Source organism: Loa loa, assembly GCF_000183805.2.
Source record: "Loa loa unplaced genomic scaffold supercont3.130, whole genome shotgun sequence".
NCBI lineage: Eukaryota > Metazoa > Nematoda > Chromadorea > Rhabditida > Onchocercidae > Loa > Loa loa.
Genome location: NW_018108310.1, coordinates 51,953 through 63,106, shown reverse-complemented (window position 1 = coordinate 63,106; position 11,154 = coordinate 51,953). Strand labels below are relative to the sequence as shown.

The following is an 11,154-nucleotide window of genomic DNA, read 5'->3' as shown; positions in this document are numbered from 1 at the left end:
TAGTAGTAGTAGTATATATATATATATATATATATATATATATATATATATATATATATATATATATATGTAGTTATTGGGGTTGGTACTAAATTCTTGACATATTAGTCGGCCATAATTTATGCAGTTGGAATATTATGATTGTTTGGTTCATTCTAGGATTTTGTTTTAAAAAATTAGATTTATGCAACACAAATGATGTTTCACACTTTGTTCTTTATTATGGCAAAGATTGTAAAGCGTAGTCGGGTCTCTTTAATTGATGTAATTTTGCTTGAGATGGTACTGTGATAATAACGAAATCTGGCAAAACGTTTCCTGAAAATGAGGATGACTGGCAGTTTTTCTGCGAATCTGTACCACATGCCTTGACCGACATTGTTGGGAAGGATTTCAAAGTAGTGATATTTACGAATCAGCGAGGCATACAAGTAAGTAATTCATATTCAAACTTGTTTCTTCATGAATAAAATGGAATACATGCAGTTAAAGTTTTTCGACCATAGCGGGATGATTTTACTGTTAACTACTACTTAACAAAGGAAAAACAACGCAATTGATAAAGCTTCGCCAATGTAGAAGTAGAATTACTGTAGGGGTTTTTGTTATAGTTTCGTGCGGGTTTGCGGATTGTAGTTCCTTATTTATAGAAGGGCTCTCAAGATCGTGATGCCTTCTGCAGAAAAATGGAAAAAGTGTGTCAGGAAATCAACATTCCCGTACAGGTATCTCTTTAATCTGTTTCGAACATGGAAGTCAAATTTCACGAATCCACTTGCTTGTCTTCAGATGATTCAATATTTATTGACCTTGCAACAGACAATATCCAAGTTATTATTAGAATAACTTAATTCAATGACTTGTCTTTATTATTTGCTGTAATCGCTAGAGTCAGAGAAGACTGACTGTAGATGTAGCATAGGCTGACTTTGGCATAACCGTGGTAGAACACACATGCTCCGTATGTTTACAGTTAAAGAACTAAGCTGTTCGTTTTGCGTTGTCTTTTCTTTTTTTCTTTTTTTTGTTGATGAATTCAAAACGTGCTTTTTTATCTTCTACCTCTAATCAGTCATGAAGGCGTTACATCCTTTCGTTTTCCTTTCAGTGTGTTTGAGCTTTTTTTTTTTCTTTTTCATGTAGTTCATCCTGCAGACACGAAAAGGGAAAAGATAAAACGAAAAATGAAAAATTATGAGCAGGAACTGAGAATTATCACCGAATTTTTATCTGCAGTTGTTAGCAGTTTTCTTAAAGTGCTTCACTTGTTAGAGCTGACGGCTGACTTTTACTTTAGTTTCTTGCAGAATATCTGTCTGTTTCTGATGCATTAAATTGTTAAATGTCGAGATAGGGAAAGAATCTGAATTGTTGCAAACTACGAACTATTTCTAGTCATCACTTCTAGTGATTTAAAAGGAATACAAAACATTATGCCTACTGCTTCCAATAAGTTACAATGCCGTTATTTTGTACTGTGGGCAAATCATCATGCTTATCGTGTTGATGAAGAAATAGTGCAAAAATATGATTTAGTAAATTGAGGTATTTGTTTCTCTGGGAACACTGCAGTACCGTAAGCCATATATTGGTATGTGGAATTATTTTGAAAGTCATGGAAATGGCGGTATTTCAGTCAATCGGCAATCATCATTTTATGTTGGTGACGCTGCAGGCCGCATACAGACAAATGTTTGTCTTTTTTCCACGTTTATCTTCTCGTAGTTTCACTGTTTCTCCATTATCTCGTGTATCATTTATTGTTGGACTCATCGTGTAAGTAACTGTTGATTTCGTTACGCATTAATCTTGTTCTACTCAGTTTTCATCATATAATATTAGTGAACTGTTAAACAAAGTTATGAATGGAAGCTATTAAGTTGTATCCAATTTATTTGAAGATTCGAAAAAAAAAGATCATTCAGCTGCTGACCGTTTATTTGCTTTGAATTTCGGTATTAAATTCTTCACACCAGAACAATACTTCTTGAACCAGGTGGACGTTGAGGAGTATACATTACCGTCTTTTTTACCGTCATCCCTGTTGGATGAGAAAGTTAGCTTGTTTGATCCAGGTTTGTCCTTTTCTCTCGTCTAGATCATTCTTTAGTAGGTATTTTAACGTAAAATAACGGATTTAGCTGCACAAACAACGGTTTCATTAATATCTTGATAGTTCTGTCATTATGTTGTCCATTCTTAGCTTTTCTTTCTCCTTAGTTGTAAGCTACACTGTTATGTTACTATGACCTGAATTCTTGATTTCGCACGAATTCATCACAAATTTGGTTCTTTTTAAAGATATAATTTTCCTTACATCATTTCAGAAAATACTTCGATACCAGGTAATGGTTTGGAAGTGCTTATATTCGTTGGTTACCCTGGATGTGGTAAAAGTAGTCTCGCTAAAAAATTAGCTGCACAGCACGGATATGGTATAGTGAATCGAGACACACTGAAAACCTGGCAGAAATGTGTTGAGAATGCAAAAATTCTTTTGAAACGACAGCAAAACGTTATTGTTGACAATACTAATGCTGACAAAGAATCGAGGTTTCATCTCGCTTGTATTTGTCTCCTTTCCGGTTTATCCTTACTGTGCAGTAGATTTGCAAAATCATCAAATATTACTGATGCGGATAGTTGCTATTACTTTAAAACTATAGAATTTTCGAACCTAAACAGCCCTGTGATAGGTACACTTGAAGTTCGTCTGATTTCATAAAATATGTTTAAGCCTTCATTAAAATCAATAAATTAAGGAAATTTGGGACTGATATGTTTCATAGCATATTTTAAGAAAATCTGCAGCAAATAATTGCAAATATCGTACTATTATTGATACTAACGAAAAATATATTGGGAAAACTTTTTAACCTTTCAAACTTTCTAGTTTTTATTTGAAAGTTGTAACATATATGTATCATGTGCATTTACTGTTCCGTGCTACCCTTTGCATCATTTTATTAAACTTAAGGAAACGATACATCAGTCTTGCTAAATCATTTGGAGCTGTTTCGCGGTGCTTTTTATTTAACTGTACACTGGAACAAGCAGCACATAATTGCAAATATCGTGTTATTATTGATACCGACGAAAAACACATTGAAATTGGCCGAATGGTACTTGATGGTTACAAAAAAAATTTGAAGTACGTTTTCCGTTCATCGACTGTAAATTCTGATCACTGTGGAGGCATTTCGGACAGTTTACATCATTTCCATGCCGAATAGATAAATTCTCGTTTCTGGGAAGGAGAAGGAGTTCATTCCCTGACATGCTAAGATATAGCGCTATCTGCTGGAAGTGAAAAGTGCTCGGCAAGTAGATTTGCATTGGCATGGATTTCAGCATAAATTAAAATAGAAATTCGTTCCGTAGTAACTCAGCCTGTTACTTATGAATGTCTATTTGAGGAACCAAAATTATCGGAGGGATTCTCATCAATTGTGAAAGTAAACTTTGTGCCGGAATTTGACTGCCGTGAACACGAAGCAATATATCGGATGTATTTATGTGATTCCTGATAGAGATGTCTGAAATTTATGTAGTTTGTATCGTTGTTACATGTTTCTATCGGATGTATTTATATAACTCTTGAAATTTTTTAGGAATATTACACATTTCAACAAGTTAAAATAAAGTGAAGTCGTTTTTTCCTGTGTTGTATACTGTCAAATGTTGCTTTTAAATGAACATTGGTCATACTTTGACTATCTTCTGATGCCTGTATTACACAGTCGTAATATAATTATAGGTCTTCTTCACGGACAGCCTCTTTTGGCGGGGGGAGAGGGGAGAGAGTTGCGCACCCTAATGAGGTTGCAAGCTATGCTGATGATCGCGCATGCCCCCGGTAGGGTATCCCATGCCAGAGAGATCTCAATTGAAGGGTCAGACAAAGTGCATCCACGGATAGGATGAACTTTCTAGCTTCCAGCAACCGTTCTAGAAGGCCAACTCTGATTCCAAACTCGGGCAGATGAAGCTCGTTTAACTTTGTAAAGATCTATCTAAGAGAAGGGTCTTCTTACGAAACCTACGTTCTGGGGACTTAACTGTCGCCATTCTAGCTCGTTAGCCCCTGGCATGTGATTCTTAGGAGCGGTGGGCCAATTCTGCGCACGCTGTGTTTCACTTAAAAAATCTGTGCCGGCTGAGGGATGGATCCATATTTGTAATGTTTTCAACAAGCGTGGGTAGAGCCTTTCCCAAATTTTCGTTTGTGAAGCCTAACTTTGAATAGAATTAGAGATAGTTTAAATATTACAAGAATATTTGAGTAACCAGTGACTCACAAATACTATATTTGCGGTAGCAAAATGGGAAAATTTTCGCTGGTTGTAAAAATAATTTTCGGAATCTGACTATCGTGAGCTTGAGACGATACGTCGGATAGAGAGAGCCGAAAAGCTAAGCCTGTCCAGCTCTTTCACAACCGAGAATTTCTCTGTTTAGACAGGGTGGAGTTTGGAAGTGACCCAGAAGAACAGATGCCGATGTTACTGCGCTGTGGAAGAAATAAAGCTAATGAATTGATGGAAGAGCAACTTAACAGGAAGGATGGATTCGGTGAGGGTTGTTGCCGTATGGGCTGTCTTGCTTTGCACAGTAACCGAATGACACGCCTTCACGATGAAAAGTACATATGTGGTATTTATGGGCGTATAATGTCTTTTTGCCGTGGGCGGTATGATCGACCGCTTTTTGCATCAGTAGAACTTCCGATGTCCGCAACTGATAACACATTGTTTCTTTGATATCAAATTGAAGACTTTTAGCGGTTTTAGAGATCTCTTCTCTAAACTGCAGAGGTTTTCTTACAGCAGTGGGGGTGTTTGATACTGTAGAGATTTTGATGACTGTCTGTTTGAGTATGATTGCGTAACAAATTAGTTAGTTATTAAAATGAATTACTTCCTCTTACACACGGAATTTCTCATCATAGTATGGCGATCATACCGGCTAAGGAGGAGCTACATAAGATTTCTGAGGAGTTTTCAGGAAGTTCAGATAACATTGCTTTGTTTAAACAGTCAATTCAATTTCCCTATTCATTGGTGATTTAACTGGTAGGAAAATAGCATGATTTAATGGTTTCAGTAAGTATGTGTGAGGAAGTTGTGGGATTCCCCTATCTGGAACTTCACTTTTATGGAGTTAAACCGCACTAGCTACATCGATGAATGTTAATCATAACTGTGTCGTTATACAGAGCCGTATGACCAATATATAGTTTAGTACGAAAACTATAAGATATCAGATTTTCTAAAAATTTGAATTTGCTTTGTTACAGATAGGAAAGGATGTCATCCTGTGATGATGATGAGGGACAAGACAGTGGAAGAATTTGGATCAAGAAATGTGTTAGTGCAGAGAAAAAAGGTAGTTACTTGAGCGTTTTTGGAAGAACGTATGAAAACAGTTGATATCCAAACATCAATATTTAATAGTTCCTCACGAAGTGTTGCACCTTGCGTATAAAGGAATTCAGCTGTTGTTTGCGTATGTTTTTCCAAACTGGTTGTTGTATTTATTTTCAGATACAGCAATAAAGTATGTAAGTTTGATAATTCTTGTGGTTCAAAACGCATCACAAGTGCTAGTTATGCGGTATGTGCGGACCCGACCGCGTGAAATGTTCCTCTCGACAGTGGCAATTTTTTTCGCAGAAGTTGTCAAACTGATCGTTTGCATCTTGTTCCTTACTATTCAGGAAAAGAGCTTGATAAGGTTAACTGGATACTGTTATTATTGTTTTGATGTTGGTCACCAGGGATGCATTTACTAGTGGCCTTCAGAGGAAGTTTAACTCACAGAAATGAAGTTCGCCGTAGTTTTCGTCGAGAGACTATTTCGGAGAAAGGTTTTTGAAGGTAAGGCGCTGTTGTGCCAGTGAAAAATTAATTAATCAAGTGAAAGATGTTGAAGATGATTTCAATGTATCCCCATTAACGTTGAAACTGAGGTGCACAATAGTTCTGTTATTAATAAATTTCAGTGTACTCATCCTTAGCGTTCTGTTGTATATTTTGCTTTGCCAAATTTCCATAGAAATCCCAACAATGTTTTTGGATTCCTAAAGGAGTGCATTTGATCGATCGTTGTCAGTATCATAATTTGTTTCCAGATGTTTGAAAGTAATGTATGAGGACATAATCAAACAGCCGATTGATACTTTGAAGGTATGCGTGCCAGCTGTGATATACGTTATTCAAAACAATCTGCTTTATGTTGCTGTATCTAATTTACCTGCAGCAACTTATATGGTGCGTTCTTGAAACATTCCATTCTAAATGAGTACTTTGACTGTTTGACATAGTGGCGTTATAGCTTAATAGAATGCTAAAAACGTTGTTGCTGTTTGTACTTCCCAAAAGCTTGTCTGGGATACTTTTTTAGTTTTAATTTCATTGGTAACGTCATAAAAGCTATGATGAAAGTATCTTCTATTGAGTTTAGCGGTTAGTATTTAGTCCTGTTTCTTTTTTTAGGTGACTTATCAGCTTAAGATTCTTACAACAGCACTTTTTACTGTCACCATCCTTCGAAGACGTCTTTCACTGCTCCAGTGGCTGGCACTTGTTTTGCTTTTTGGAGGAATTGCGTTGGTTCAGCTGGTAAGTTTTTCTACTCTTCTGCTGTTAAGCGGTGTATGATCTTTATTTGGTCTGATATTAATATATTATGCGATTATACAGGCAGATGAAAAATTACGAAATTAAATGCTTCATCTTATGCTCCTTTATGACTATGAATTAAATTGTTAATGGCTTCATCTTTTGTAGTTTCTTCTCCAGCTGCTCAGATTTGAGCTTTTATTGGAAATGTCGCATTTCCTTAGATCTATGTAACTGCAGGAAGTCAAGAGAATTATTTTTTGAGGATGATCAAAGAGCCAATGCTAATAAGGTAGTGAAAGAAAATATAACATCTATCCGAGATGACAGTTCCAAAACTGCAAAACTGGAAACACCTTATAAACATATTGTGGAACAAAATCCCATCAGTGGCTTCGCTGCTGTTTTAGTTGCTTGTATTTTATCGGGTAAGCAAATCAGAAATTCATCATTCTTATAGCGGAAGGTTTCTAAACTTTTTCTCGTTTTAAGATATCATAAGTTACTTTCATAGGACGTCAGTATGCCTTTATATGTTAGAAGAAGTGACTGTCTGTAGTAAATTACAGAGGCTAATTACTGTCGAACTACCTGAATTTTTGCAGGATTTTCTGGCATATATTTGGAGAAAATATTGAAAGACTCGGATGTAGCAGTATGGATACGAAATGTGCAACTTGCGATTATCTCACTCCCAGTTGCTTTGGCTAATGTTTTCGTAGGTTTCCGTTTCCTTAACTTTCCGGCTTTGCTGAAAATGTAGAAGGATTTGATTTTCTTATTAGCTGCCGTGTTGAAAATAAATGATAGTATAATACCCGTAGTAGCACTTCCTTCGTGCACAGTTTGTTAAAATTCCAATTTTTGTTTGAAAATTTTCCGAACCTATTTTTCGCATTTTCAGATACAGGATAGAAGGAAGGTGCTAGAACGGGGTATGTTGGTTGGTTTTGATATTGTGGTATGGTGTCTGATAATTCTGTCGTCTATCGGTGGTATCACTGTTGCTGTTGTCATAAAATATGCCGATAATATTCTGAAGGCATTTGCCGCATCCATTGCCATCATTGTAGCTTGCATCGCATCTGCATTGCTTTTTCAATTTCGTCCAGCTGTTCTGTTTCTTGTTGGTAGTGTATTTGTCATTGGAGCTATTTTCATGTATAGTTTGTTTCCTTATAAGAAGAAATATCAGCAAACGCCGACTGAGCCTTTATATGCAACTCAGCAGAAAGATGAAACAGCAGCTGTCTGAAACACCGGGCGGTTGCTGAACAGTGTTCGAATTCTCTTTTTCGTTGCTTCCTTTTTTTTAGGATTTCTTATTTAATCTTTCGCCGCAAAGTGAAGCAATCATCCAAGCGTAAGCATTGATTGTAACCCTTGTTATAACAAGGGTTACAGTTTGTTATAGCAAACTGTGCTGTAATATTTTGAGTAAGCCTGCATAGGAAACTGAGACGTGCAGGGAACTTTGGCACACAGTTTTTTATGTATTGTTGAACATTTATTCCTCTTTTACTTTCAAGTATTTTAATTTTCATGTTATTTGTATGTATGCCCTCCGTAAATATAAGTTAATTTTATCCAAAGATGAGAATGAATCCGCTGGTCCACTGCGAAAGAGAACTGCTGACGTAGTGTTTGAATTTTAACTCTTTACCAAGCTTGTCTCTATTGTTTGTTGAGGTTTTGGTTCTAAGTTTGTTGATTTGATTTTTAATAAGTGTCTCATTCATCCTTTTTGGAGTTGTTTCTGTTTGCCAATTTCTTCCGGAGCTAAATGGGTTGATTTTTTTCGAACATTTACTTGATATATCTTTTCAATTTTTTATGTTTTTCGGCACTAATAAGAGTCGATAGCTTCCTAATCTAGAATGGATTTCTTTAAATTTTTTATTTGAAAGCTTATTGTTGGTGCGCAAAAATTCATTATTTGTACCAATTTTAGTTTCTGGTCCACATATTGCTGTAGCTTCATTTAGCTGTTTTTTATTCTCTAGTGATATGTGATTTAAAAAGAAAAAAATTGTAAGGATTTTTTGGTCACGTAAATTGTTTTCTTTGTCCAGTTCTTTTTCTAATATTTTTGCAACTTGTGTCCAAAACTGTTTTTTTCTCCCTTTTTTTGAATTTATTTGTTTCCTTACGTGTTTGGAAATTTCCCTACTTCCTAGACAGTTTGGTGTCTGAGAGTGTTTCGACGTAACAGTTTTCCAGAAGTATTTCGTATGGTTTTTATTCTAAAATACTTGTATGTTAGTTGCCCAATAACCGTTGATTCAATTCGTAATGAGGATTGATTAATATTCTGAAAATTGGAATCAATGCGGAAGCCGGTGTTGAAATCAGGCAAAATGTGTGACTTCCTGTCATTGTTTTGATTTAAATGTTGCATTTAATAAAAGCATTTACCGTATAACAACTGTAATGAACAGCTACACGCGGGCAGTGGACGTTATATGGAATCAGAGGTTAAAACTTAGTGGTCACTCGTGCGAAACGCACTACAGTAGACTTCACTGTTTCGAATGGAACATTTTTCCCGAAATTCATTGGTGAGAGAGACACTTCCACGTGAGCAGATCGCTGAATAATTACCATTTGTTGTAGCTTCATAGAATCGAGTTCTCGAAGCATGGGTATTACTTGTTAAACTCTTCAGGATAAATAGTTTGTGGGAATGTTGCAGGATTTAGAATTTTCTAATTTCTAAAGATTAAAGCGCTGAGAACCGCGTAATCTACAAAGACTGGACTTGAACACTAACATCTAAAGGCTGCAAAAATCCCTTGTCATGTTTTCAGTTATGGTATAAAGCCCATTATTTTACAAAGGAAAGAAGGTGTGAATGCACTAAATCGAAATTACTTGAAGACGTATAATAGTAGGTGATGTAGACTCACTTCCTTCTATTTTGCTTCTGTAAGACACCATTTTCCTCCTTAATTTCTTAAAGTTTTGCGTGAAAGTGGTTTTCGTCAAGTTCCCCTATTTCTTGTCTATCGATTTATGTCATGTTCATTTTCAAAGATCGACTGTTTTTGATGTATTAGAGAGAAAAATTATTTTCAGCATTAGTTTTTGAGGCGTGAACTATTGCAAATATCAGTTGAAGACTGATTATATTGCGTATTCGAAATTCATCTTGTTTCTCTAATCGATCGTTTTTCACGTCCTGATTAGGTATAATTAATGAGTATCCATACATTAAAAGGAACTTTTTGAAGTAACTCAATACCTCAACTCACAGGATACAGTACGAAGAGCTGTGCATAAATCGGTAGGTGTGTTTGTATCAATCCCTGGGATTAGTGTATGGAAGGACACGAATTCAAAACTTTTGCTCAAGAAGTTGTCCCATGAGGGCCAGTATCCTGCAAAGTTAGGAAGATATGGTCAAAATGACCGATTGTAATATAACAAAAAATAAAATTAAATAAGAGTCCAGCTGAACTACTGAACTTGTAAATAATTTAGGTTATACTTATTATTACTTGGTAGTGTTTCATTTTTTTTCGTTTCAGGTGAGAAAACTGTGACCGTTAACTGGCATAAAGTTGGGGAGAATTGTATTTTCCTCATATTTACTACGGATGCACAAGAAACTGGCAAATAAGTTAGTTAATTAATTGGTGGAAAAGTTATCGCCACTACATTACAATAGCATCGTTTTAGGCCAACTGACATCATGCAAAGGATTTGTGAACGAGAGATACTGTATATATTAATTAGTTCGTGGCACTGCTATGCCAAGAGAACATGGTCCAACACTGCTATCGGTATTAGCGAGGAAATGCTATTAGGGCCAAAAAAAATCATCGTAGTAAATTTCTCATTATTTCAAAAAATTGGTCTTAAAAAGCTTCGATTCGTAATAATACAGCTGTTCTCCTTCCATAACAAACTGCAATTTGTGGTACGAAGAGATGGAAGAAGTCATGATACTGCTGCGCAGTTACAACAGTTATGTAACAAATATCACATTGCTCTTAATCGATGAGTTGTATAACAGCTAAGCAGAAAATTTTACATTGGAATTTCAAAAATTTTAAAGAATTCAAGGACAATACAAACCTTACATAACTATGTAACTCATATAACTGCACTTCATGAGTATTTTTAGAAATAATCATGTATTTAGGTCACAGAAGGGATTAGAAGCACAACTAAGTTCAATAATTTATAAGTAAAGGTAAAGATGCTTAACATTTTTAAATGAACTCATTACATCTAATTTCCCTAGCTTGACTGAATTTTCTGAAACAATTATTCCACAGCAGTGTATTGATCGTATCTGATCTTTACCATTCTTAAATCGCTATAAGGCAAGTTTTGGGAAAGGCAACGAAAAATAAATAAGATAGTGGCGGCTAGTTAAAGTAATTAGCTGTTTGTAGTTAATTCTCTTAAGAGAGGTATATATGTGGAACACATATACACATATATTTATTACCTTTTTACACATATATTATACACATATATTATTTTTACACATATATTATTTTACACATATATTATTTTACACATATAA

At 35.4% G+C, this 11,154-nt stretch overlaps 3 protein-coding genes across 3 annotated transcripts in view; all 3 read left to right on the top strand.

Moving 5' to 3' along the window:
• The window catches only part of LOAG_09075 (hypothetical protein), a gene marked incomplete at both ends in the record, with an annotated part of 5,621 nt that extends 861 nt beyond the window's left edge, over positions 1–4,760 (top strand). Inside the window, 8 exons of the mRNA XM_020447849.1 lie at positions 280–431; positions 651–725; positions 1,546–1,692; positions 1,997–2,075; positions 2,328–2,553; positions 2,978–3,151; positions 3,758–3,856; positions 4,463–4,760. Of these exons, the coding sequence (XP_020301960.1) occupies positions 280–431; positions 651–725; positions 1,546–1,692; positions 1,997–2,075; positions 2,328–2,553; positions 2,978–3,151; positions 3,758–3,856; positions 4,463–4,760 (1,250 nt within the window). The remainder of the gene's footprint in view (positions 1–279; positions 432–650; positions 726–1,545; positions 1,693–1,996; positions 2,076–2,327; positions 2,554–2,977; positions 3,152–3,757; positions 3,857–4,462) is intronic.
• A 546-nt stretch (positions 4,761–5,306) lies between these two features.
• Positions 5,307–7,875, top strand: LOAG_09074 (UDP-galactose transporter; the record flags this gene model as incomplete). The annotated part of the gene is made up of 7 exons (XM_003144603.1): positions 5,307–5,385; positions 5,544–5,733; positions 6,131–6,269; positions 6,495–6,620; positions 6,886–7,048; positions 7,226–7,338; positions 7,525–7,875. The coding sequence occupies 7 exons, from the start codon at positions 5,307–5,309 to the stop codon at positions 7,873–7,875; spliced, it is 1,161 nt and encodes a 386-aa protein (XP_003144651.1).
• Positions 7,876–9,082: 1,207 nt separating this feature from the next.
• On the top strand, positions 9,083–10,623 carry LOAG_09073 (hypothetical protein; the record flags this gene model as incomplete). Its single annotated transcript, XM_003144602.1, has 3 exons — positions 9,083–9,094; positions 9,874–10,004; positions 10,299–10,623. The coding sequence occupies 3 exons, from the start codon at positions 9,083–9,085 to the stop codon at positions 10,621–10,623; spliced, it is 468 nt and encodes a 155-aa protein (XP_003144650.1).
• Positions 10,624–11,154: the final 531 nt, after the last annotated feature.